The 27,662-nt window shown below is 39.1% G+C and overlaps 1 protein-coding gene across 1 annotated transcript in view; it reads left to right on the top strand.

Annotated features, from left to right (window-relative positions):
• The first annotated feature begins 202 nt into the window (after nucleotides 1-202).
• MGARP (mitochondria localized glutamic acid rich protein) overlaps nucleotides 203-27,662 on the top strand; it is a 47,718-nt gene continuing 20,258 nt past the window's right edge. Inside the window, exons 1-4 of the mRNA XM_074950870.1 lie at nucleotides 203-497; nucleotides 3,217-3,320; nucleotides 4,517-4,622; nucleotides 9,796-10,026. Of these exons, the coding sequence (XP_074806971.1) occupies nucleotides 413-497; nucleotides 3,217-3,320; nucleotides 4,517-4,622; nucleotides 9,796-10,026 (526 nt within the window). The 5' untranslated portion in view covers nucleotides 203-412. The remainder of the gene's footprint in view (nucleotides 498-3,216; nucleotides 3,321-4,516; nucleotides 4,623-9,795; nucleotides 10,027-27,662) is intronic.

The raw sequence follows: 27,662 nt of genomic DNA, 5'->3' as shown, positions 1-27,662 counted from the left end.
GATCCCTTGTGTGCTGGAGGATTTGTGTGTGTGTGTGCGCGCATTATTCAGATTACAACTTTTTAAAAAACCTCTAATCACCCCAGCCCTTTAGTTATATAAAGGACTCCCAATGGGAGAGCTCCCGATCCCCCAGGGACTGGTAGGTCCGCACAGTCCGTGCGTGGCTCGTGACTCAGCCGTCTTGGGGTCATTTCACGGACAGCAGAGAGAAGGAAAGAAGCCGAGGTCCCGGTCAGAAGGAAGGGAGAGGTGACGCCCTGCCCCGGGAGGAGGAGAGTGGCCCGGGTCTGCTCTCTCCCCTCCCACCTGCTCCCTCCCACTCGCGCGGAACCGCTGCCTCCTTCCCTCGCTCAATCCCGCAGCTTCGCTCTGCCCAGTCGCTCCGTGCAGCCGCCGCAGTGCCGCCACCATGTACGTCTGCAGGGCTGCCTGGCAGGCGCTAGCCGCTCGCTTGGCCAGCGTGTCCTCCACGGCCACCCTTCTCAGGAAGCATGGTAAGAGCGCCAGGCAGCCGGGGAGCCGCGCGCATGGGGACGGGGCGCGGACGGGCTGAGCTGCGGGGCAGGTTGGGGTAGCGGTCAGACAGCAGCGATTCATGGTCACGGCTCCGTTCGGTCATCTGCAGCCCCGGCTGGGCGAGGAGGTGAAATCGTGCTGGTGAAGGGCGCCCCGCGCGTGCCTGTTGGTGAAATGCCCGGGGAGAGGAGAAGTGAAGGTCACAGGTGGGGAATGGAGCCCAGCCGGGGGTAAGTTACAGCTCAGCCCCGCCATCCTCCTGCCAGGTCCTGCAGAGGAGGAATGCCAGGCAGAGGTAGGAACGAAACAACCGGCTCCAGGCCTGGAAGCTGCTCCTTTGACATATCTAGGTGTCGCCCGCCTCTCCCTGTACCGTTGCTATTTGCCTGACCGAGAGGTGTCGTTCAGTCTTGAGCTACCGGATCCTTCTGCGCTGATTTTAATTTCTATGTCGTGCTGAACACTGAGGGTAGGGTGGGTTGGGCTATTTTTTGCTGAAGAAGAAAAGGGGGGACACGAGTCTATAAACATGCCAACTGAGCATTGTGAGGGTGTTGTGCAATTGAAGCCAGACGTCCTCAGTCTGCGCCCTATAGGGATCCTCAGTGTGACCAGCTGACACAAATACAGGAGATTGCAAACAAGGTCCAACGATTTTGTGAATAATTTGGAGCTCTGAATGTGGCTGGGTTGGAATAATGAGCAAGAACAGAATTTTCATGTGGTTCAGCACCAAAACCTGTTGCCTCCAGCCAGTGTTGATCCATTTCATTTGTTGTTCCTGAAAATTTAGATGCATTGCAATAAGCTGTGTGTTTATCTGAGTGTATGCACTTGCTATGTTAGGTTATATTTTGGCCTTATAACCTTATCTTTCCCCCATATGTCTCTAAAGTCCATGTAAGGTTATCTTGGAAGAACAAAACTTGTTTTAATTTTTTAAAGGTAACGATTAGCAACTCAGTGATGACACCTCAGTGCTTGCTTAGGGAAGGAGAATAAGTGATAAGGATAGAAATTTAAGATTCAGGTAGCCAAAGGTGATAGCAAAAGTTTGCTTTGAAAAATACATTCCCCTAGTCTTCTCTAGTAATGACAAATATTTTGTGTAGAGTAACTGCTGTGTTTAAAAACAACTGGTCTGTTGAAGATGACCAAGTCTTCATAAAAAACAAAACAAAACTCAGTTTATTCTTGACTTTTTTTCTATAGTGCACTTCGCTGTTTGATCTTCTGAGTCAGTGGTTCAAATGTGTATTCCTCCTCTTCACTCAAAAGAAAATGCATTTATATATTTAGATTAGAATGGTTTTTGTTTGTTTTGTTGTAATTTGAATGAAAATAGTCAAGAAGAGGCTCTGAGTAGTGTCCAAACTTCAGCTTTTCTCTCTGAATATGACAATACAATTCAGTCTGGTACATAGCAGTGATACTTTTTGACACTTCCGGAAGTGTATAACCCGTAGCAGTGCCTCTCAACGATACTGACTATTTTCATCCTAACTGTATACTTTCATACAAATAACACACAAGCCACACTGAGAATCCCTACCCACAGAACACTGCAGCAACCGCTTGCAACAGAGCTTCATCAATATTTATGCACCAGATTCCTGCACCAAGAGAAGAGTCAGAATAGCATGTGATGAGACAAATGCTGCTAGACATAATCTGGTACATGATGGTAATAGTTTATTATAGAATGAGGCTATTGATTCTTCTTCCAGCCACTGGCGAGTATACAGCTGCAGAAATGACTGGACAATATACATACATTTTGAATTGCAATAGACCCTGTGAATATATGATTAAATTGCTTGAGTCCATTTTGCGGCTTGAGTCCATTTTGCCTCCCTAAATACCCTAGTTACAACTCTGACGACAGAACAGCTTTATATTTATTGAAAGATCGTTAAGGAACATAACACTTAATATATATTATTAATTTGGGGTGCAGTTACTGAGTGCAGTTAAAATCTTCATTAGGTCACACTAGTATGTATGGTTTTTTCTAAGCTCTATCTGACATTTAAACTGATGTGCAATAGAATTCCTTGGCGGTGCCTGTTGGATCTACATCTGGGTGAGCATCAAACCACCAGAACCAGACAAAAACAAACCCAGCTAACAACGCTACTGTTCCCCCATAACAAAATAAATTTCAACCACTACTGATAACATGGTGTAATACCCCACCCTTTCTTAACTCTTCCCAAACGCCTGAGAGACAAGGCCTTGCGGGATGTCCCAGACTAGGACTCTTGGAGTGACCTCCAAGTTTGAGCTATTGGGACCAGGAATATGTAAATCTAAAGCCAAGGACTCCTCCCAGAGAATGCCCAGCCAGTAATCCTTCCTCTTTAAAGTGACAGGGCCAACTGCCTCTGTTGATTACAACTATGGCAGAGTCACAAAGGGACAGTCATTCTCACACATAGGTATGTTCCATTTAGGGCTTTATAGCTTAAATTAAGCCAGTGCACATCATGGACCACACGTGTAATGTTCTCATAGTGAGATACTCCTCTTAGCAAGTGTGAAGCTACATTTAGTTAAAGTACTTGCTTAATTTTCTTTGTTTTTGCCAGCTGACTTTGTTTCAACTTTCTACAGATTCATCACTCTGCATCTCAGATTAGATATTTTCTGTTATTTTATTAGCACTTTATTTTAACATTATTTTAATGTTTTATACAGCACCTCTTCGCCAGATGTCATCTGGCAGCGTCCCTGGCTCTTCTGGAGAGAACCTGATTTACTATCTGTTTGCTGGTGTGGCGTGCACTGCTGGTGGATATTATGTAAGTGCCTTGTGTTTTAGGAGTATATGAAAGACGCAGTTAACATCAGTGGCATGTGGGGGAGATGTGGCATGATCACGTAATCAAACATGGACTTAAAATATGAAAACAGAGCTCCTTGGTGAATCAAGTGCCTCTTCTCTTTCCATACCAGGGAAATGAGATGATGGGTTCTGGATAATTAAATTTCAAGTTGGCGGGGGGAAGGGAGGGAAATCCCTTGTCCCAAAGTAAAGCTGAATTTCTCTTTTGGAGATTCTTGAAGTGGGAATTTCATACCAAATGATGCTGTTCTACATCGGCAGTGAGATAATGTAAAAGAGGTGTACAGAAACAGAGAGACCAAGCTTTTTCCTCTTTCTGTGTTCTTGGCTAATAAGAAAACAGGTATAAAGATTACAGGCATGTCTGAATGAACCATGTTTGGGCCCAGTTCAAGATCCATTCTCCTTTGAATAGATTGCTCCCTGAGGACATATTTTTTTTGAAGCACCGATGTCAGACTATAACAGTCTTCTAAATACTTCAGTTCTGTGAATGTGTAGCATTTTCATGGTGGAGTGATGCATTTTTTTATTCCCCCTTTTGCAAAGTCAGTCTCCTCCCTCCCCCTCAGTCTTTCACGCTTTTTTTCTTCCACTTCATCTCGCTAAATCCTTCATTTCTCAGTTTCTTCAGCCACTAATTGCTGCCACCAAATATAACAGCTTCTGGTGGGTGAATGGAATCTATCACTCAATGAGTATTCAAAAATATACTCATTTTATTATTTTCATTAGGCTTAATTTTCTACTTCAAGTGGTTTGTAATGATTTCTACTGCTGATTGACAAGTATTTTTTATTAAATGAAGACTGAGTCAATTTTGACCCCCACATTTAGCGTTTTTATAAAGCATAAAGATTAACAGAAATATTTCCTTGTTTTTAAATAGTCACCTCCAATTCCTAAACAATGCAGTATTGTGTGAACGTGAGACTGACTAGTTTGGTTCCACTTTGCAAGGGGAGAGAAATGCAAAATTTAAAACTAAAAGTTTGTATGATTAACTATTTAAAGCCGATTTACTTTTTTTAAAAAATAATCTAAGGTGGCCTTTCAACATAGGGAAGAACACTTGGTTAAAGTATGATATATTTTTTTTAACTTAGTAGTAGAGCTGTGGAAATAAGTGCAGGTATGTAATTTTATTTTCAGGCCTACAGAACAATCAAGTCAGACAAAAAGAGGTACAACGAACGTATTCATGCTATTCAGCAGAGTAATACAGCTGAGTGGAAACCAAAACCCTGGCCACCCCAGTGTAAGTTGTCATGTTTTTGTTTTGTTTTAGTTTTTACCATGTTTCTTTCAGCACACAAGAATTCTGCAAGAAATGGAGCTTATTTCTAGACTAGACAGTCAGACCTCTACCATACTCTGTCTCCTCCACAGTCCGTAGCTTTTTACTTGCTTTATCAGTTTAAATCATTCTGCTGCTGTTTAAATTGCAGAGAAAAAAAACTTAATGAGAAGACAGTGAATCTGGTAGGTACCCCATTAGAAGAAATCCATTTGAAAGGAAATGGTTAACAGAGGAACCAGTAATAGCAGACTGGGTGATAGAACTTGATGACTGAAAGCTTAATTAAAGTCGACTAAATGAATAATGCTGTCAAAACCAGTTCTGTCCTTTTGTTTGTTTGTGAAGCAAAATTATATCTTTGTCCTGGTCAACAGTTTGGCTCCAGGCCATACATTAGTGAACACAATTGCTGTACAGTCCAATCTCAGCAGGCTGGGGGGAGGGAAATTTGTTTAAGTTTTCAAAATACTATGTATAAAACCCATTTCTTCCTCCTGCCTTCTTGCCTCCCAAGCATTGGCTTAATCTTAACATTAAACTAACTGACATAATTTAAATTTACAGCCAATTTAAGTGAACTAGAGGATTACAGAGGTCTGTTAGGTTGAGCAGAGACATCATTCTTCTTGTTCTTTAACATTATTATTGTACAGAGCTTTACAGTCTTTTTTCATTAATCAGTTAGCCTAATATAGATGGAAAACTATGTTTTTCCCCTGGTGTGTACTTTGCCCATATTTATATGTGCTGTTTCAGATATTGGCCTATTTGTACATGCCAGGGTTCACACAATGTATATTGCAACCTAACACTACTAAAATTAAAAAAAAAAAAAGATGGTGGGGAGGGAAATTAGGCTAAAAATGACCCGAGGGTTTTAAATGCAGTTCCATTATGAAAAGTAACTGTAAAATGGTATTGTAGGGATCCATATATATATTGCTTCAATTGCCAAATGGGCTCAGTTCACAAATAGAGAGATGGCACTTAGCTGGTATATGTGATTTTTGTGGCTAAAGTTTGCTGAATACAACTGAATACATACAGGGAGCAGATTTCTGGAGTAAGAAAGCACCATCTTGAAAGTCCCATTTCAGAACAGAGGCATTCTTGAAACTGATTGCTTCTGTAAAGGTTGATTCCCTTCTTGAATTGTACTGGATTGCTATTACTTTGCGAGGGAAAGTTATATCCTACTTCCTTCACTAGTTCTAAAGTTTAAGAGTAAAGGATTTTAACACTACTCTTATAAATGATCAAATATGTATATTTCTTTCCTATTGTTAAACAACTGGAAATGGTAAGTTTTTAAATTTCCTCTCTAGGTGTTAGGACTTGTTAGTTTAAATACAAAAAGCAAACAAACATTGACGGGCTCTTCCCAAAATGTAAGTCTTTATTTGATAAATGTGTGAGAATTTAAAATACTTCTGTGATGAGACCAAAAAAGATGTTGCCTTTTCCTGACAATATTGGGATGGTCTTAGAGTAATTTTATCCTGAAAAGCCTGATATCTCTACAGAGGGGTAGACAGTCTAGCAGTGGCAAGTAGAACTTCATAAGGTAGTTAACTGGATTCTTTCTCTGAGGATTTGATTTTACAAGGTGCTGAGGTTTGTGGTCCTAATCCAGCAGAGCATGCATGTGCTTAACTTTCACCTTGAGTGTGATCCCACTAAAGTGAATGGGCCCACTTCCATGCTTAAAGTTAAGCATGTATTTATATATGTATTATGTATTTTTGGATTGGGGTCAGAGTACTTTATACCATATAGGATCAAGCCTTGATTTTGTAACTATCTTCAAGATCCTTTGCCACAGCTTTAAATCTGTACTATATAATACCTAATATCTTTCATCTCCTGGATGTATTTCACAAAGATCTGATGAAGTGGTAAAGTGACCATCAATGGAGGATGCTCAGATACTTCTCTTCTATTTTTTGTCAGTTCACAACTGTCCTCTTCTTTAATGACCATGCCCATTAATAAATTAACTTACATTCTGAAACCTCTCTCCAACCTCCTTCCCAGGATCACACTCCTGACTCTGAATGTCAGCCTTGGGATTTTCACTTTTAATTCAGCACTCAAATAGCGGTAACCTCAATTTATAACACAAATCCACCGTTGAATCAGCTCTCGCATTTCTATCCTTTCTATAGCTTTTAAAATTGTTCCTCCTCTTCCATTCTCCATGCCCCCCAAATTCTTCTCCCATGTTCCCTAAACTGGCTTCTGTTCCCTTCTATCTTAGAATCCCCTAGATTAACATTTTTCATTTTCTCAAATGTCTTTGCTCTTTCTTATTTTTTTCTTCTACGTGTAGTCCTAATCCTGTAGTTAGCATGTGTCTCATCACAGAGCAGTGCTACATGGCTTCCCCTCCCTGCCTCCACAGAATCAGCGCCCACAACTTCGCCACCCTCACCTCCTTTGAGTGCAGTTAGTCATACTTATTTTTCACAGTGCTTGTTGTGGAAATAACTAATTAGAGAACTGGTGAATCTGCCACTCAGAAGAACATAAAATCTAACCCTTTAAAGCTAGATGATGCTACGGGTACTGACTTATTTGAGAAATTTCTGCTTTTTTTGGGATGTTGGGGAACTGTACAAAACAGTGGACAGAGGTAAACACATCCCGGTACACTCTCTTAGCATGATACAAATAATAGTTATATTTACTTACTATTATTAATATAACATGGAGAGGGCAACCATGTGGCTAGAAGGACTGGAATTTACAACCAGAGAATGGATGGGTTAGGTTAGAGGGAGAATTTTCTTCACTTTCTCCCAGGCATTTGTCTTTTCTTTTCCATAAAGTAACCAATGGCATTTTCCCTGTTAAATGTTTTTTTTCCCAAAAATACTCAATTTTCAGACGGCACGCAGCCCTCCCAAAAAGAATTTGTACAAAAAAACTACAAAATGGTCAAAAATATCAAATGCTTTTTTCAAGTTCATTTTTAATTTGGTTATTTGAAAACTTGAGAAATTGCAACCAGCTCTAATAACAAACCTTTTAAACTCCTATTGATCTATAAACCAAACTTTAACAAACACAGAATGTAATAGTGGGTTTTAAAGTCTCTGGGAGGAGCATGAATAGAAATAGTGGTGGAAAATCTTAGGGAATTAACTTATTGTGAAATGAATGTTTGCTGCAACGGAGTACACTTCATTTTTTATCCTCTGAGTGCATGTATTTGCTTATGTGTCCTCCTTTCTTGTTCTAATGTGCCCCCCTCTTCAAACTTGTTTCTGATCTGCTTTTTAGTGGTAATTTTCTCTTAATTTAACTTTTAATTGTAAAAGCTGATTCAGCCTTTCTAATCATTACTCTACTTTTACACTTTCCAGAATAAAATACAAGGGAAATCTGTCTTTCCAAACCTGAGGATGTAAAATACAAACAAAGAGATAATCCTTCACCATTGCATACCTCGCAGCCTACCTGGGGATGACTTTATGCCTTCTACTGTAAAACTTCACACTTGTGAGACTTAAAAAATACTATCTTTACATTTGCAAGGCCAAACCATATTGAGCTACTGAATATATCCTGTAGAAGGCAACTTTGAGATTGTTAAAGAGCTGGCTGTTTTGAATGAATGCACTTGTATATTTGACTGTCCAATAAAGTGTTGAGCTTGCCTGTTACTCTGGTCTTTGTGTGATAAAGCTTAGTTTGTTGGAAAGATACTGAGGGACACTTAAAGGGACACAGTCAGGTAACTTGATCCTATTTAGTGTGAAGGGGTTTTTTTTGTCTTGTTTTTTAACCAATGGAATCAAATTTTGTTTGAATTTAAACCCAAACAATGCATCCCTGTGCAAGTGCATGAGAACCAGGGAATGAAACTGACTGGTCAGTTTCATTCACCCCTTCCCCCGCACCTGTTCTCATTCTCCTAACTGAGTGAAATGCAAAGAGTAAGTAAATAGCATATGGTCCTCCCTTTTACTCCAAAGTACTAACATTTTTAAAAACAGGATTATTTTTTTAGCCTGACAATGTCTCTTTAAGCTTTTTTATTTTTTCTCTCTCTTCCTGCTTGTAACTATTATACAACTCTTTCCAGTTCTGTTCTGCACCTGATGAATTTGGTGTGAGGGTTAACTAACAACGAACACATGGCATACTTTTTCATTTTGCCAACTTGTGTGATGTGTATGCATGTTTGTGTGGTTTTTGTGCATGTACGTGTGTGTGTTCTCCTTTGCATGCCCTCCTACCTTGGACTGTATTCATTTTAATTATTTTTTTTAATCCCATTTGAGGCTGAACTAGTTCATTCTATGAGACAACATGGGGTTTCACTGCTTCTGAACAATTTTATATGCAGAGATGCTGGCAAACCTCAAACAGAGAGAGCTCAGGTTTGCAAACAAGAAAATGATCAGTTGTAAGTAGCTGCATGCATCTCCAGTGTCTCTGGATGATCAACTATGGTTTAGTGTTTACAAACTTTTCTCTATTTTACACACCTAGTTTTTTAATAAGTGTCTTTTGTTGTTTTTGTTTGTCCCATATATATAGAGTGGGCTTTACTTTCCTTAATTATTTATGAATGCCATTCCTCTTGAACTGAAACTCTGAATGGTGCTAAACTGCATAAGAGCTTCTAAGCAGGAAAGTTAATGTGTTGTATTCCATGTTTAGATAATTTCATCACTGGGTTCAACTGGAATGTGGACTCTGATCCTAATCCCAAAGAAGTCAATAACCATTTTCCTATTGAGTCCTTCAATGAGAACAAGTTTGGACCCATAAATCTTACATCCCTCTGGCATGGTTTCAGTTTGTGTGTGCACACTCATTCTATTATTTTCTTTGTTGTCAACCACTTGCTTTAAGCCATATTTTCCTTTTCATTATAGTGACATGGTAGTAAAGCTAAGCTAATGATTGAGAATATGGCTTAATGATATTTTAAACATTATCTGATGTGGGGACCATAACTTTGAGTTCCTTGACTTTTATATGGAAAATCTCAACCACAAAACAAACAAAATTTTTTCATTTTAAGTTTAAATAAGATGGCGAAAGCAATTGGTGAACTTGTTTTCCTGTTGCATGCAGACACTTTACACTTGCTTTATTGTATTAAATAAATCCTTAAAAGGTGATGAACTGGAGACGGCTGAAGTCACTGAAGCAAGCGAGCAGGCCACAGAGGTACCTACAGAAGAGGCTGGAGGACTAACTGCTGATGAATCGACAGAAGAGAATGAAGGATCTATGGTATCCACAGAAGCTGAAGGGGAAAAAGAATCACCAGTTGCAGATGCATCCTCTGCTGTGGAAGAAGCACGGCAGGAAGCCACTGCTAGCTTGGAGGCTGCCCAAATGCAAGGTTAATTCATTATTATTTTTTTAAAACAAAAAAAATTTTACTGCAGGGAGTTCTATACTGTTTACAACAAATAGTGTAGTATTCCTAGTGGAATTAACCTGCAGTGAAAACTAATTCCATCATCTGCTTGACAAATCACGAGCTTGAAGTTAATTGTACTCTCAAGAAGTGTACTGCAGTAATCTTTTTTTTTTTTTTTTTCTAAAAGCATAGCACCTGGGGCACCAGAGTTGGTGCTTAAGACCATGAGAATGAATGGTCCTTACTATTTCTTCATTCCATGTCTCTTCCACATGTTTTTAAACTATCACTGGCAAATAGCGTGACAGGAATACAGGTGTGTTAGTGCTCCCTCATAAGGAATTTAAATACTCCGTTGGTTACTATTTAGGCTTCCACATGAAGCATCTAATTCTTTTTATGTAAATAAATAACTATATTTTTAGGACACTGCTTGTCATCCAAAAATAAACTTCTGCCTCATTGACTTAAAGAAAATACCACCTTAAAACATTCACAAGAAGACATACAGCTGTCAGTTTGATGATCATATTTTACAGTGCAGTAAAAAAAATCAGAATTAGGTATTTAATGACTTTGCTGCAGATGGCAAAAAACAGTTTGTTGGAGGCTATTTATCTAGTTAAGTTTCAAGTCTTCTGAAGCTTTTCCCTGTTTGGGACATAATAGTTATTCACTTATCACGTTTTGTTTTCTTTATCATAAAGCAATACAAATGCAAACCAACAAGTACATTGTTGAAATGCAATGATCTTAAAATGAGACTTTATTTAAAAACTCCAGAAATAATTTAAATTGATTTTAGTAACATAAATCTTGTGATTGGGCTGGAAATATAGAGCATCTATTCGTCCTGTTCTTCCATAAAGGAACAGCTAATATCAGTAGGGAGACATAAAGCAATCATGATTTCATGATGGATAGGAAAGTAACATCCACGTAAATCCAAGGTCTTTTGTAAAAAACAGACATATGCACTTGATCTGCTGTGCAGTGTCTCAGTTCCTGTCTTGAAGGGAAGAATTTTTTTTTTTAGTCTTTAGTGTGAATGTAATGTGGGTGAAAAATACATCGATACAGCTTTCAATATGATTTGCAATGTAGTCTAGGAATATCTTGGGTGGATAGGAGAAGTGAGTATTATTGTACTATTCCTGGAACTTATCTTGTACTGTTTTCAGAGTAGCAGCCGTGTTAGTCTGTATTCGCAAAAAGAAAAGGAGTATTTGTGGCATCTTAGAGACTAACCAATTTATTTGAGCATAAGCTTTCGTGAGCTACAGCTCACTTCATTGGATGCGATGTGAGTATGCATGGTACCTCTTCAGCCAAACAAGCTAGCATCAGCCTAATGGAATACATTAAAGCAGATTTCAGAGGTTTTTTTTAAATGACTGCCATGTTGTCAATTGTGGTGATTTGAAATGGACTTTTAGTAATGACTATGAAAAGCCCTCCATAAATTAGGTGTGTCGGCTAAGTCTTGCATTCACAATACTGAAGTGACTAGTATAAGACCAGGGCTACTTTCAGCCTTGCTATAAGCAGACACAACTTCATTTGACCTCGCAAGTTGCATCTGCTTACTCACTTTGGCTCAGAGCATTTTTTACTGACAAACAGAATGCTGAGTTGTGTGTGTGTTAACTGCCTATTACTAAATAAAGCAGGGAGGTACATTTTGCACAGGATTTCAAATTGCAGACTTCTGTAAAATCTCTGGATCTGTATGGATTTTTCTTTCATGTTTGAAGAGTGTCTACAGACAATTGTTTGCAAAGCAATCAGTTATGAAGTATATGTATAGAGTAATAAATGTAGTTTAAAACAAAAAAGCAGTTTTCTATTACTCATTCATCTTCAATTCAGTGGGGTAGTCAAGCTCTCAAAATAATAGTGTACTGTTAGATATTACCTGTGTCACTGAGATGTGGTGGCTTGTCTTTAAGTTTTTTTCTCATCTGATGAATATGTCTGCAATGATTCTTACGTTCTGCATATGAAGTAGCAAGTTAAGGAAATCATAAAGCAGAATTAAAGAATAGCCGAGAATCTTTCAAAATCTCCATTGCTATACAATCCTAGCAGACTGGTATTCTAATTCCGTGGGAAATACAGTCCAACCTATAATAACGTAGGCAGATTAGAGCTCGAGACACACAGGGTTCAGCAAAATATTTACATAGCTCTTCTTAGAAGTTGTATAACTTTTTTCCCCCCTTTTAGCATATGCCCTGTCCTGTTGCAGAAAAATTACAGAACTTCTCTTAAGTCTGTTCTGCTGTTTCCTTTATCTGGATGTAGTGCATACATTTTCCTGTTTTACCTACCTATGTATAGCTGTAGACATCTTAAATCCTGTGCATCTTACCTATGGTAAATGTAATTGCCACTGTATTATAGATGTGGAAACTAAGATCCAGGTACTTATCTGGGAGGCATTATTCTCTAGTGAATGGGGCGTGAGACTGGAATTTGATGGTCTAATTGTGGACATAGTAATTTTGGGTTCCTCATGGTGTGTTATGAGACATACTTAAATGTTTAAGTACTATGTAAGTGCAAATTATTATTGAAGTTGATCAGAGGCAGGTATAGTATTCTTGACTTGCAGCCCTATCTTTTTCAAGAGGCCTAAAGCGGAATGGTACAAATGCAAACCCAGCCTTCCAAATGTTTGATTAAGAGGGACTGAGATCTTGTTTAATTTTGGAAAAAAATGTAATGTTTTTGCAAGGGTTTCAGAATTTGGGATGTGAAACTGCATGAACCAATCAAGGGGAAAAAAAAAAGCCTTTCACCATTTTCAGCCCTTTCTCTGCTAAACTCTAGTCACAGAATATTACATGGTAGCTGAAGGTTTAGCTCACCACCATGTTCTTACACTCCCTATGAATAGTGTCATGCTCTCATAGAAGGGTATATCCTGTCCAATGTAGCAACTGCCTGTCCCCTCTTGAATCTGATACATTATGATCTTTACCTTTACTATAATTTGGCACTGAATGCATCTCTAGAGACCAGTTTTATCTGCAGACTGTTAAATAATGCCAAACTCCACTGGTCACCATGTAGAGCCTCAGCCAATATAGCTGAACTATACACTGGATCACAAGGATATTCAGTGGTTAAATATTAGTTTCTTCTTTGAGTACATAACATGAAATTGAAATTGTATAAAAACTGCAATTCCCTCTTTCCTGGCAGAAGATACAGAAAACACTGATCCCTTATTTGAAATGTTACAAGGAGAAAGTTTTTTCTAACTCATGTTGATAGCTGTCAGTTTCAAACAGATCTCTGATCAAGGACTGGGTAATGACGTTATTGCTCAAGGGACTTACCTGCAGTAAACAAACAGTTTGCATTTTTTTAAATTTAATTTTTCTTTTGCTTTATCAAGCAAGTTCTGGTTACACCATCCTCTGCAGTGTTTTAATGTAGCCTCTTTATTTAAAAACAAACAACTTAGGTTTTGACAAGCTTTCGCTGAATCGGATATAGCAATATTTTCCTTTCAAATGTTTAGGTGTCTACTACTGATAATGAAAAGGCAGACTTACTAAAATACTTGCATATTAAAAAATTATTAGTAAGAAGTACCCTTTTCAAAGCTTGTGTTTGGTAGGTCGACATGCCTCTGCAGAGTGTTGCAAGTATTTTTTTTAGGAGGTTAAATACAAACCAACTTTCACTACTTACCATGGGATAAATCAAGTTCTTCTGCCATATAATTGGAAATATAAAGAATCCAGTTGGTGAACATCCATCTTTTAGTCCAGGGTGTAAAAAGGGATATTTAAGGGGCTAGATTCAAGTGATTAGGATAATTACAATTTTACCAAGTAAATCAAAGCTAGTTACCAGTCAGAATTCTCTCCACACCCCCAACGTAACCCTTCAGTGGTACCTGTGATACATGGAGACTGGACAGTCAGTCTGTATATTGAACAAGATAACACTATGAAGTATGTTGCCTCTAATTTCACATTGCAAGTGTTGCTTTCTCTGGCCCTGTCCTGCAAATGGTTTTGGCCACAATGAAGAGCTGATTCTGTTTGATTTAAATCAATGAGAGCAGGATGCGGGCCTTAGTTCCACTGTAGTCAAGAGGAATCTTTTGGGGTCTGGGCCTAATGTTTTAGAGATGCCATGATCGCTCCTCCATGTTACTCTTCTGAGATTGAAAATTACTCTGAACTCCAGTTTTCTGCATAGTAATGGCTGATCATAGAAGTTGAGCTATCAAAGTGCCATATTGTTGTGTGAAACTTGTTAGTATCAGTCTATATTACAGTTCATGCATTAGGTGTTCAGAGGCCATTAAATAAGGTCCATTAGTCTTGGGGTATAGATATTAAACAATGCATGAACTGATAGGACACCATTTGTATTTAAAAAAGGAGGACTTGTGGCACCTTAGAGACTAACAGCTCACTTCCGAAAGCTTATGCTCAAATAAATGTTAGTCTCTAAGGTGCCACAAGTCCTCCTTTTCTTTTTGCAGATACAGACTAACACGGCTGCTACTCTGAAACCTGTCATTTGTACTAAAAGTCTCATTATTTATGAGAGCATTTGGACTGCTTTTATGCAATAAATATTTACTCCCACTCTGGTATTAATAGCACAGGAGCAGAAACATGTTTTGTTAACTCAGAATATGAATTAGTTACTATGTATTTTAGGCTTTGACATACCTACTTCCTTCCCATTATTTATCTGTAGATTCAGAGTCAGATAACTAATGTTGGCACAGCTGCTTGTAGGCATACCCGTTTAGCACCACTTTTATTGACAGATAGTACAAAGCGCTTCCATATATTTATTGTGATGGTATAAAGAAAAATATTTACTCTTATCTAGCACTCTTCATCAGTGGATCTCTAAGCTTTATTTTTTTTTTAATCAAAACCTGATTCTTAAACAGATTTGAAAATCAACATAAACTGAAAGCCACGTAAACAGCGTGCTGGACTTTAAGATAACTTATTAAAGTAGCTAACTAAAAATGTAGACTTGAGTACTTTCACAGTGAAACAAAAATGCAAAAAGTTGATGAATAAAAAGTGTTTTTTCTTGTACTTTGTTCTTGGCAGCTGTTGCAGACCTAAGTATAAGAGCTCTTAACCTAACTTCCTGATCTTGCACAGAATTGTAATCCTGTGTTTCAGGCTTCTCAGTTTCTTACCATAGAAATGATTGTGATATCTGTAACTAAGTATTGTTAGGACAGCTCTCAATCTGGAATCAAGTGGGAGGACAAGATTAACTATGGGCTATGGGGCAGGAAATGCTTGAGAGCATATGTCTAAGAATTGGCAAAAGTGGCGAAGGTAAACTACAAAAGATAAATGTTTTAATCTGAACCTACCTGTTAAGATTGAGCAGTGTTATGTTCTTCATGAAAGGTGAGTACCCTAACAGTCTTAAATGTCTTATGGGTTGTAGGCTTTGGCGTATTTCAAAGTGCTTGAACTGGGTTGGGGGAGGCTTGTAGGTAGTTATCCTATAATCCCTCTTACTTTCATTGACTGAAAATAGGAGGAAAAATTCTAAAAATTGCTTATCATAATTATTTGTACAGCACGCAAAATATTTATGAAAGTACAAATGAAATAGGTACATCACACTTATGTTTCCTTCCAATCTGAGTACTGTTTAATGATAACTTACTGAAAATATTGCCCAACACATCTTGTTTATACACTTTTTTTCTTGATCTCTATGTGCTTTGTGCTATTCAGGAATTGTAGAGCTAATGACCGCAGCAACAAAACCATTTCCCCTGGAACAGGCATTTTGCAGAATTTTGTGAGTTCTAAAGCAGTAAATTAGGCCAGTGGTTCTCAACCAGAGGCATGCGTACCCCGTGGGGCATGCAGAGATCTTCCAGGGAATACATCAACTCATCTAGATATTTGCCTAGTTTTACAACAGGCTATATAAAAAGCACTAGGGAAGTCAGTACAAACTAAAATTTCGTACAATGACTTGTTTATACTGCTCTATATACTATACACTGAAATGTAAGCACAATATTTATATTCCAATTAATTTATTTTATATATGGTAAAAACGAGAAAGTAAGCAATTTGTCAGTAACAGTATGCTGTGACGCTTTTGTATTTTTGTCTGATTTTGTAAGCAAGTAGTTTTTAAGTGAGGTGAAACTTGGGGTTAGGCAAGACAGATCAGACTCCTGAAAGGGGTACAATAGTCTGGAAAAGTTGAGAGCCACTGAATTAGACAGTGGAAGTTATTTAATTTTCAATCTTGCAAACGTTTGAGTACAGACTCTCGTCAGTTTGGTGTTTCAAGTACTGTCCTGTCATGAAGAGGTTTAGGGAGGGTGAGTAAAGTGGGTTTGGAGAGGATTAGTGTGTGAATGTGCCAGTATTTTCCATGTTAAATGTTTGTGCACTGATTCCATTCAAAGCAACGGGGCTAGATTGCAGTAGACAGGAGAGTCACTTCTTTTTGTAGTAAGGTTCAGCAAAATCTCTGTACACAATGGCCCAAAAAACCTACCTAAGTAAATGTTATCCTTTTGTTTGGTGTGATGTCAACCCCGTGTGCATGTCCACCTTTGTTTTAATGTCGACCCTAATAATGGGAGAAGGATAAACTGGCATTTGAGAACTGCTTGAAGAATATTAGTTGATGAAACTATTGATGTCTTTCATAGCAATTTAAAAAAACCCTCAGTCTACTCAATAGAGTGAGGATGTGTCTTCCTAATCAGGTGAGTGTGACTTGGAGGAAAACCCAGTTGCCTGCACTTTGGGATCTCTTCTACATTGGATGTTATGGTGAGAGGCAGAAAGGGCTCTGGACTGGACTCAGGAGACCTAGGGTCGATTCCTGCTATCTGACCTTGGGCAAGTCACTTCCTGTCTCTGTGCCTCTCTTTCCTCCCCCCAAAGGTCTTGCCTAGGCAGTTTCAAGCTGTTTCAGGTGCCCCCTCTCTTCTCTTGCCACCTCTGTACTTCATCTGTGCTACTGCAATACACTGACCACTGCTTACCTATTTCTTTTCTCTCTTTCCCTTGTAGTTGAGCCACTGAGTAATAGTGATTGTAGTATAACGAAGTTCCAAATCCTTGGGGGAGGACTCTAGGGAAGGCTTTTTAAAACAAAGAGCTTGTTAGAATTTGAAGTTATAAGTTGGATGAATGGTGGCCCAGAACTGAACAGATCTCAGAAAAGGATGATATAATCGAATGTGAGAAGGGTCAGAGAGAAGCAATACAAATATTAGATGAATGGGGAAAACCATATGTGAGGAAATATTAAAAAGGCTAGAACTTTCTGGTTTAAAGAGAAGACCAATAGGCACTACAATGATAGTGGTATAAAATCATGACTTGTACAGAGATGGTGGTTTGGGTGCTTCTATTTATCTTTTCTTATAAGAAAAGAACAAGGGGACAGGCAGTGAAATTAAAAGACGATAATTTAATTCAGATGAAATAGCTTTACAAAATGATTTAACATGTGAAACTCATGGCCACGAATCATACTGAGACAAATGGCTTATAATTAATGATAAAATGATCATCTGCAGTTACATTATCTAGGCTAACAAAACTATAAAAGATATAGACACTCCTGCCAAGTCTGAGCCTGGGATAACTGTACTATTTTAAAGAATAGAAAACAGTTTTATCCTGGATGAACCTAAACTCTGCTAATGTCTACCTTACACTGAACAGTACATGGGCTACATCTAGGGACACTACTGCACTGCAGTGTTTGGGGAATATTAGTGATGCTACTTTTTGAACAATGTTAAAACCAATTCTTTTCTGCTCATTTCTAGTGGCTGTTCAAATGCAAGTTAAAATCCCATGATATTTCTTCTAAATAATTGGGGGGGAAATATTTGAGGCCTACATTTCTCCTTGCAGTAAATGTTATTTTCAAAACTGCATGGGAGTTACTGTAACAAGTGCACATTGGTTGCTCCTTTGGAAACAGTCACCACATTAGTATAATTCAGTGGATTCACTTGTATATCTTGAGTCTGACTGGTACTATAGAAAATAAATGCATCTTGGTGGGAGGGGAAATATGGTATAAAAACTTTTGAAAGATTTCATAAATCCTATTATTTCTTACTGACCACTTTCAGATGTAAACTATGTAACATTAACTTGATTGTTAGAGCCACATGAATTTTAGTTAATAGTTTTAGATATTAAATTGTCAGTAATAGATCAGAATAGACCACTATGGAAAACATTTTATTAAAACAGGAATAGTTAAGATGTGAGTTCTCTCATATTTCTATAAAACATAACAAACCTAAAAACCTGAGTTCCTAACAATGAAAATACTTCCTACTTTTACTAAATTTGTGATAATATGAATTTTCACCAATAACATTAAACTACACTTATCAAATTAATAAAGTATATCTTACAATGCTGTGTCCTTGGGTTTTTAATTGCTCACTTGCTAACTCACAAAATTCACCAGTTTGCCATGGGTCTTCTGGTCATTCATGTGAATTAATGAGGGCTGTGTATGTGTGTAGGAGCTAATGACCTACCTTAGGGACTAATAACATGCAGGATGTTTGCTTGGAAAACCAATTTCATTGTTACACAGGGATTTAGGAATTCAAACTTTTAGAAATACAGACTCCTTGCTTGTTGTTTTTAAATGTACTTCTAAACTGTTGGAGTTAGGATCCAGAGATATTTGTCTCTGGATGGAGCCTTTCCTCAAGTTTCTGTTCTGAGGGTTTATGGATGAATTATAAAAGAAAAGGCTGGCATTCTGAGTTATAGGGGCACAAAGGATCAGGAATCCCAAACCTTCTCCATTCTGGTTTCACTTCCTCAGAACCCCTTGGACATTAATTGAGCATTGTGCTCAGGATGAGTTATGAAATTAGTGTGGTGCCAAAAGGAGGAGACTCCAAGTTTCAACTGTATCCAGAATTGGGAGGTGTTTGGGTTTTTTGGGGTTTTTTTTTTGGGGGGGGTCCCTCTACCTAAACTACATCTGGCATATTTTTGGCAAGAAAAGTAGCTTACTCTGAAAATAATTACTCCAGGGTAGATGCAGCTAGGTCACCAGAAGAATGCTTTCATCAACCTAGTTATCACACAGGGAGGTGGAGTTCCTACAGAGATGGAAAAAACTCCTTCTGTCGCTGGAGTCTGCATCTACGCTATGGGGTTACAGCAGCGTGACTATCTTGCTGTAGCACCCATAGTGTAGACATGGCATTACCCTTTAAAAAAAGAACAAAAGTATATTTCAAGAAAGTTGATTACCATAAAAGTTGCAGATCTTTACAATTCAAAGGGTGCACAAAAGTTTTCTTAATTTTTTTTGAAGGGATGGGGTGGGAAAACTTTCCCTTTTTTTTATGAGCTCTGCTGTAAATTTTATTTATACTAAATTTATATGTAGCTTTCATTCATAAATAGAAACTACCCTGAGGCTTTGCCCCTTTAATGTATTCGGCAAACTCGTATTTAAGGCATGAGATTAGACTGATGGATTGTTTTCTATGTTGCGCTAGAATGTGACGGTTTTTAGCTACAGTGTTCAACAATTGTTAACAGAATATTTTATCTTCTGTTGTTTTCATAAGTGTTTGTTATGAGAGAATCTTTTTCTTTTGCATTGCTCTGTGCAGCATGCACTGGATACACTGCAGGTAGATTAAATCGTGAAAGACATTGCATTGCACTCCGGCTCTTGTTCACATGCATAGCTCCAGGCAGATTCCTGTTGTATTATGCTGGCCAACTTGTATTATTTTAGCTTCATAAGTTCTGCAAAGAGTCTTTGCAGAACTATTTGAACATGACATTTTGCATTAGAAAGAGCAGACTTCTCTTGGCTGAAAAGTTAACTGATTAAATGGAAGATGTGGTTCTGAGTGAAGTAGTCAGTCTCTTTCATAGAGTTTCCTTTGCTTTTTAAACATTGCTTTAAATACCTAAGCAGTGTAAATTCTTACTTCTGAAAAGATTCCTTTCCCCCTCTGTGTCCCCTGGTTTATTTCTAGCTTAACATCACTTTTTGAGTTTAACAGTTAAACCTTGCTTCCTATTAAGCAGGAAGAAAACCTAGGAAGAATTTACAAGTAATAGCAGAAAGAACTTGTGAACTGAAGTATATGAGTTCTATTCCTGCATTATTTGCAGTCTTCCACTTCTGGCTGTTTGTGACTTCTCCCTATCTGCAAAAAAATTTCCCTCTCTTCTCTCTGGAGGGGGAAAATGTGTGAATAAGCCCCCAAGTTTTAAGGGGTGTGGGAGGAAGAAGAAAATACATAATAATCATGTTGTGAATATATTTATTCCTCAAACATTAAAACAGGCCAAATTGAAAAGCTTGCACTCCTGTAAGTAAGATACAAGAACACAATAACCAAGTTAAGTTAGGTAGTTAGGCCTATTGCTCTTTTGTATCTGGCCCTAGAAAGCAATGCTTTTAGCAACTTGTTTGCTTTTTTCAGCACCTACACTATTACTAAGTTTCAACCAAAGCAATCCCCATGTGCTATAAACATGCTGAACTGCTACCGAGCTGGCAGAGCGGTAAGTGCTGAACACTTCGTACACTATGACAATTCCGAATTCAATAGTCCTATTTTTACTTCCATCATTTTCCATCATTTTGCTGCAACTAATTGTGACACAACCTCCCCTGCCACCATCTTCCATCTTAAATGCTAAGAAGGAAAGGAATTCATTATTAATTCCACAGGATAAAGTGTCACCTTTATTTCTTTTTAAATTCAGGTCATGTTGTTGTTATAGAAGAAAGTTGAAACCTTCAAGTATTTGCCTTTTTAGTTTTCCTTATAGCATAATCAGAATTTTTTTTTTTGAGTCGGGGTATTTGAACATGTACAGAGCCTCCCCTAAATTCAGGTGCTGGTGTTGTTGAATAGTTGCTGCAAGGCTTAAAACAGTGTCTTAAATTAGCATCCTGGATACCTTTTAATTACAACATAGCTGTTGAAAACAGTTCACTTCCAGAACTGTCGAGCTCACCAATGTTCTGTTCTATTCTGCTTAATGGATAAAGCTTCATTAAACGGCACAGTTGACCTTGAGCACTCCTATTATTTGTGGTCTCTCAGGGCTTGTCTAAATGCGGACACTCAGGAAAGTTATTAATTAACTAAACCAAGTCCCTAACCGTTCTCAAATCCACCCAGTTCCAACAACATCCATTGAGAGTTTGTTCCACATGCTTGCCGTGGCCTTCACTGTACCCATCCCCCTTCACCTGTTACTTAATAGACAATTCTATAACTCACTGTTTCCCAGTAGGTAAAAGTCCCTTGCTGTCCTCACCACTTCCTTTTTTTTAATGCTGTAGAATAAAGTTTTTATTCATGGATAGAAATTCCAGCCTGTTTCTAATGTAAAAAAACTTTCACAAATATTACAATTCACGTAACTACTTCAGCGGGACAAGTTAAAAAAAATAAAGGGAGAAGTGGGAAAAACCTATCGGACGGCGTTGTTTCCTGAGAGAGAAGATTTTTCATAATCCTGTTCTTCTGTGAGCTTAAGCAAGTCAATTCACCTCTCTGCCTCAAGTTCCCATCTGTAAAATGGGGCTAGTATCTAATCTTTTAAGAAAGGTGAGGCTTAATTCACTGCTGTTTGTAAAACAGTTTGAGATCCTCAGAGGAAAGATGCTATGTAAGTGTTATTAAAAGACTGACACAGGTTACTCAGGAAAGAAATCTTTGCCAGTTTAAAGTATGTCTGTAACCTGAAACATGGCTGTAAGGATGTTGTTGGTATGCATAAAAGCTGACAATAATTTCCATATCTCATATTGTACTAATAAATTGAGTACATCTATTTCCAAACGGCTAGCCCTCAAAACTCAACCTTGACTCTAAAAGTTAGTTTGGGTTCTTTCTCTCTCATGTGTCATCACCCGTAATAAAGGTTCTGCAGGTCAGATTAGGCCCTCAGTCACACCTCTGCCTGCCATTCTGTTGCAATCATGGCCTGAGTCCCATTACTTTCAATAGGACTGCAATCGTGGCTGATGAAACAAATTAATTCTGTGGGTGCTACATAAGAGTAGAGCATCCTGTTCTGTCACAGTTTTAACTCTGCTGGTGCTCAATGATTCTAGGAGTAAAAACATCTTTAAATCCAGCAGATTTGATTCTTCATATATCCAGGGAGCAGATTGTCAATTGAGTAAGTAGGGGCATTTTTATAAACCCAGCTCTCAGGGTGGAAGCAGGCTTTAGATTCATACCATGTTCATTCCACTGGAACTAAGCTATTGGGAGCATCACAATTCCCATCTCCTAAGCATTCAGTCATAATCTGCCATTTCCTTTTGTTCTCATAAGCAATTTCCTCTCCTCCATATAACTACCTACAGAATTTTGTGTTTATAACAAATAGTTTGATATCCCCTGCTTTGATAGCAGTCCAAGGGCACTGATGGCACTTGCTCAGTCACGTTTTGTGTTTGCAATCCTAGGTTTATAAAATTAGCTTGGAAGGACATATTTCTTCCCAAAATAGTTGTCCTCTTATACCAAGAACAGGACAGAAATTAGTCAGCATGGACAATACTACAACAAAAAATGTGTCTCTCTTAAAAGGTATAGAAAATATCTTCATTAGATGTCAGCAGTGTGATATGTAAGCAACTAGCATAGTTTAAGAGTTTAGTTAAATTGTGAAAGACTGGAGAGGAACAGAGTAGATATCCCTTAAAAAAGTTTGAGCACTCTAATGGCCCTCACTATCTTCTGTGTTTTAAAAGCCACTGGAACCCTGCCAGACTGAGCAGCTGTGTGTAGAAGTAGGTAGGCCTTGTTTGTCGTTAATAAACAGATACTTGGACCCCGCTGAGCCCTGTGGTTCCTTCAGATTACATTTCTGTTCTTTAAAGCACACAAGTCAATTGGGGACAAGGACAGGCCCCTAGTCCAGGAATACAGTGAAACAAAGTATGACTACAGGGGCCTAATAAGTAATGAAACTGAGAAGGAAACTGCAGCTGCTGGAACTGTGAGTTAACTGCTCACTCAGAGAAAAATTGAAATATCTGGCTGTTTGAGGGAAACAGACTTCTTTGATAACTCAGTGGATGACTGGCCCAACTATACTGGAACACTATGATAGCTAATGAAATACCTGATGGGAAAACAGGTGGCAATTCTATGGTGTGTAATGGGGGGACTAAAATTTTACAATCTGCTGTGTAAGCTAACGCGTCCGGCTAAACTCAAGGACAAAACATTTGCTGAGATTGTGGATTAGGGAAGTGGATTGGACTGAAGAATTTATGGATCTAAAGGCAGAGGAGGCCTGGGATTACTTTAAATCAAAGCTGCAGAAGCCATCGGAAGCCTGCATCCCAAGAAAGGGGAAAAAATTCATAGGCAGGAGTTGTAGACCAAGCTGGATGAGCAAGCATCTCAGAGAGAGAGGTGATTAAGAAAAAGCAGAAAGCATACAGGGAGTGGAAGATGGGAGGGATCAGCAAGGAAAGCTACCTTATTGAGGTCAGAACATGTAGGGATAAAGTGAGACAGGCTAAAAGTCAAGTAGAGTTGGACTTTGCAAAGGGAATTAAAACCAATAGTAAAAGGTTCTATAGCCATATAAATAAGAAGAAAACAAAGAAAGAAGAAGTGGGACCGCTAAACACTGAGGATGGAGTGGAGGTCAAGGATAATCTAGGCATGGCCCAATATCTAAACAAATACTTTGCCTCAGTCTTTAATAAGGCTAAAGAGGATCTTAGGGATAATGGTAGTATGACAAATGAGGATATGGAGGTACATATTACCATATCTGAGGTAGAAGCGAAAATCGAACAGCTTAATGGGACTAAATCGGGGGGGGCCCAGGTAATCTTCATCCAAGAATATTAAAGGAATTGGCACATGAAATTGCAAGCCCATTAGCAAGAATTTTTAATGAATCTGTAAACTCAGAGGTTGTACCGTATGATTGGAGAATTGCTAACATAGTTCCTATTTTTAAGAAAGGGAAAAAAAGTGATCCGGGTAATTATAGGCCTGTTAGTTTGACATCTGTAGTGTGCAAGGTCTTGGAAAAAATTTTGAAGGAGAAAGTAGTTAAGGACATTGAGGTCAATGGTAAATGGGACAAAATACAACATGGTTTTACAAAAGGTAGATTGTGCCAAACCAACCTGATCTCCTTCTTTGAGAAAGTAACAGATTTTTTAGACAAAGGAAACGCAGTGGATCTAATTTACCTAGATTTCAGTAAGGCGTTTGATACCGTGCCACATGGGGGATCATTAGTTAAATTGGAAAAGATGGGGATCAATATGAAAATTGAAAGGTGGATAAGGAATTGGTTAACAGGGAGACTACAGCAGGTCCTACTGAAAGGTGAACTGTCAGGCTGGAGGGTGGTTACCAGTGGAGTTCCTCAGGGATCAGTTTTGGGACCAATCTTATTTAATCTTTTTATTACTGACCTCGGCACAAAAAGTGGGAACATGCTAATAAAGTTTGTGGATGATACAAAGTTGGGAGGTATTGCCAATTTAGAGAGAGACTGGGATATCATACAGGAAGATTTGGATGACCTTGTAAACTGGAGTAATAGTAATAGGATGAAATTTAATAGTGAGAAGTGTAAGGTTATGCATTTAGGGATTAATAACAAGAATTTTAGTTAGAAGCTGGGGAGGCATCAATTAGAAGTAACAGAGGAGGAGAAGGACCTTGGAATATTGGTTGATCACAGGATGACTATGAGCCGCCAATGTGATATGGCCGTGAAGAAAGCTAATGCAGTCTTGGGATGCATTAGGCGAGGTATTTCCAGTAGAGATAAGGAGGTTTTAGTACCGTTATACAAGGCACTGGTGAGACCTCACCTGGAATACTGTGTGCAGTTCTGGTCTCCTATGTTTAAGAAGGATGAATTCAAACTGGAACAGGTACAGAGAAGGGCTACTAGGATGATCCGAGGAATGGAAAACCTGCCTTATGAAAGGAGATTCAAGGAGCTTGGCTTGTTTAGCCTAACTAAAAGAAGGTTGAGGGGAGATACGATTGCTCTCTATAAATATATCAGAGGGATAAATACCGGAGAGGGAGAGGAATTATTTAAGCTCAGTACCAATGTGGACACAAGAACAAATGGATATAAACTGGTCATTGGGAAATTTAGTCTTGAAATTAGATGAAGGTTTCTAACCATCAGAGGAGTGAAGTTTTGGAATAGCCTTCCAAGGGAAGCAGTGGGGGCAAAAGACCTATCTGGCTTTAAGATTAACCTCGATAAGTTTATGGAGGAGATGGTATGATGGGATAACATGATTTTGGTAATTAATTGATCTTTAAATATTCATGGTAAATAGGCCCAATGGCCTGTGATGGGATGTTAGATGGGGTGGGATCTGAGTTACTACAGAGAATACTTTTCTGGGTAGCTGGCTGGTGAATCTTGCCCATATGCTCAGGGTTTAGCTGATCACCATATTTGGGGTCAGGAAGGAATTTTCCTCCAGGGCAGATTGGAAGAGGCCCTGGAGGTTTTTTGCCTTCCTCTGTAGCATGGGACACGGGTCACTTGCTGGAGGATTCTCTGCTCCTTGAAGTCTTTAAACCACGATTTGAGGACTTCAATAGCTCAAACATAGGTGAGAGGTTTTTCGCAGGAGTGGGTGGGTGAGATTCTGTGGCCTGCGTTGTGCAGGAGGTCAGACTAAATGATCATAATGGTCCCTTCTGACCTTAATATCTAGGAATCTATGAACCCCAAAGCCATGGGTGATTTCAGAGTGTTTCTGCTTTTATAAACTGATTCAAGAATAAAATGAAACAATTTCTGAATCTGGGGCTGGATTAAGGAAACTAAAGCACTGTCAGTTTGGAAAGACTGTAAATAATGAATTAAGGTAGCTGTTAGTATGTGATGTTCAACATGAAGAAATCCCAAAACACCAGCTGACCAAGGCTAATTTGACTCTAAAACATACAAAAATTGCTGAAGACAGCTATCAAAGATGCCATGGAGCTGTAACAGCATCATGTTATATGTGCAACAAATAAACTGAGGGTCACACAGAAAGCACAACAGAAAATGCTCAAAGACTGTGTGCTTTCACTGTGGGAAACAGTCTCACAATGAAAATGATTGTTAGTTTAAGGGGACAATCCGTAGAAACTGGAAGAAATTAGGGTGCATGCAGAAAATGTGCAGGTTTTGGGAAAAGCATAATCACTTCCCCACAAGAGCAATATCAAAGGATTTCAAAGTCATCAGCTGGCAGATGACAATATAGAGCCGGGGTTCTCATCCTGGGGATAGGGACCTCTCAGGGGGTCACAAGGTTATTACGTGAGGGGTCGCGAGCTGTCAGCCTCTGTTAGCCGATGGCCAGGGATGTTTAGTGAGGTGCCAGCTATGCCCGTTTATACCATCCGTGACTTTAACCGCTAGGACGCACTGTCCCTTCGCGGCGGGCAGCCCGGGCTAGGCTGACGGATGCCCCAAGGTCCTAACCACCCGTGACTTTAACTGCTAGAGCTCAGAGCTCCTTCGCAGCGGGCAGTCAACACTGACTGACAGGTGCCCCAATGGCAGCACTAAGAGCCTCTCCACACCCGTGACTTTAACTGCTAGAGCTCAGAGCTCCTTCGCAGCGGGCAGTCAGGATTGACTGACAGGTGCCCCAAGAGTTTGCCCCGTGGAGGCGGCACAACTCAACGCTAGGCTCTTAGTACTCTCACCTAATGGCCAGGCTTTATAGCCAAAACGGCTGAGGTTCTTTTAATTGTGTTGGCTGCTTCACAATAAACCAGAGAAACAAGTCAGGCTTATGCACAAATGGTTACCAAAATTTATTAAACTAGATTCTAATCATGTGGTTACAAAATTGCTAGTGCCTACTTATTTAAATGTAGAGATGTTACACACACAAACAAGTTACAAAACTGAAGCTACAATCCCAAAGAAAGAAAACAAAGTATAGAGCTCTATTTCAAAATATGTGTACACTAAAGATAGGAGATCAGGTGTGGGTGCTTCTTACCCTCCTTGCATCTCTCGATTCCAGCGGTGCCAAGCCAGGATCGGTCACTCAATTCCGCGGAAAGACGAATAAGGGACAAGGCTTAGGGACCCTCTTAGCTGCAGAAGCCTTGGGAGGCTGTCACTTATCTGACCAGCAGATAGATAGTGAAAAGCACTCAAAAATCATGGTGCTGTAGGTCCCCTACTTATACCTCTGTACTCCTTTATTCTCTTTCTCCTTTCTTATGCCAAATTGGGGCTGGTCTGTCTGGGTGACGCCAGCTCTCGCAAGAGTAGTTCACACTTGCAAGGGAGAGAAACAATAAGTTTCGACTACCAGACATTCCTTTTATTAGGGTAAATATTTTCCCACCTAGGATGTTGGTGTGTGTGCATCATGCTATTTAGTAGGGGCTAAGAGCCATGTCTGTCACAGCGCCTCTGCCTGCTGTGAGCCTAATCGTTGTATATGTTCCCAGAGGCACATTGTAGCAGCACACCTGTGCTTTTCACAGCTTCAAAGGTTGTGCTGGAATTTATGTTAAGTGCCCTGTTTTGGCTTCCGCAGTGCTGGTCTAAGAGGGGGGGGCT

The sequence above is a fragment of the Natator depressus genome, chromosome 4 (genome assembly GCF_965152275.1).
Source record: "Natator depressus isolate rNatDep1 chromosome 4, rNatDep2.hap1, whole genome shotgun sequence".
In the NCBI taxonomy this organism is placed as follows: domain Eukaryota; kingdom Metazoa; phylum Chordata; order Testudines; family Cheloniidae; genus Natator; species Natator depressus.
The sequence above is the reverse complement of the archived record's forward strand: the minus strand, read 5'-3'. Positions and strand labels throughout refer to the sequence as shown.